Genomic DNA, 743 nt, shown 5'->3' with positions numbered 1-743 from the left:
TAAGCAGTTATAAAGTATTATATCTCTTAATAGTAAATAAAGTAAGTTAAATATATTTAAATAAAAAAGTCTTATTAATAGCTAGTAAGCTAAAATTTATATAATATTAAAGGAATATATATATACTTAAGGGGTCTTTAAGGGATTATTTAGTTTTAAGATTATAATAATTTAAAATTATAGTTATTCTTAAAGTATAATAATTTAATATAAATATAATCTATATATAATTAGTAAACTTAATAAGTAAGTTTATATATTAAATAGGTTAATTTATATAAATTCTAATAAGTTTTTATAAGATATATATAATATAACTACTAAAGTTATAATATAATCTTTTCTCTCTATTAAATCTTACCTTTAAGACTTATATTTAACTATTAGTTTTATCTTAAAATTAGTAAATTATAATTTAAACTTATAAATATTTTTCTTATAATATCTTATTAATAAAATATTTAATTATATTTCTAAAAGTATTAATTAAAAAACTAAAAAGTAAAATTTTCTTATTAAGGCTATAAAGTTATTATATAAACTTACTAATATATTATATTTTTATTATTTTAAGTATTAAAAAGAGTATTTATTAATAATTAATTTATCTTATTATAATAAATATATTTATTATAGTTATTTTTATAATAATATCTATATTATTTTTTCTTATATATACTCTTTTTTTTTTTTTTTTTTTTTTTTAATTATCTAATTTAAAAATTATTTTTTTAAAAAAAAAA

The 743-nt window shown here is 11.0% G+C and overlaps 1 protein-coding gene across 1 annotated transcript, besides 7 other annotated features; it reads left to right on the top strand.

Annotated features, from left to right (window-relative positions):
• Positions 1-12: 12 nt before the first annotated feature.
• Positions 13-138: a mobile genetic element.
• Positions 34-354, top strand: FPSE_11279 (uncharacterized protein; the record flags this gene model as incomplete). The annotated part of the gene is made up of 5 exons (XM_061988473.1): positions 34-41; positions 82-84; positions 184-194; positions 235-246; positions 327-354. Coding segments are annotated over 5 exons (62 nt in total), but the record flags the coding sequence as incomplete, so codon positions are not given.
• Positions 145-194: a repeat region.
• Positions 200-338: a microsatellite.
• A 16-nt stretch (positions 355-370) lies between the features above and the next one.
• Positions 371-519: a repeat region.
• Positions 520-530: 11 nt separating this feature from the next.
• Positions 531-675: a microsatellite.
• A 6-nt stretch (positions 676-681) lies between these two features.
• Positions 682-705: a repeat region.
• Positions 706-743: a repeat region.

The sequence above is a fragment of the Fusarium pseudograminearum genome (assembly GCF_000303195.2).
Source record: "Fusarium pseudograminearum CS3096 unplaced genomic scaffold Unplaced252, whole genome shotgun sequence".
Classification (NCBI taxonomy): Eukaryota; Fungi; Ascomycota; class Sordariomycetes; order Hypocreales; family Nectriaceae; genus Fusarium; species Fusarium pseudograminearum.
The sequence above is the reverse complement of the archived record's forward strand: the minus strand, read 5'-3'. Positions and strand labels throughout refer to the sequence as shown.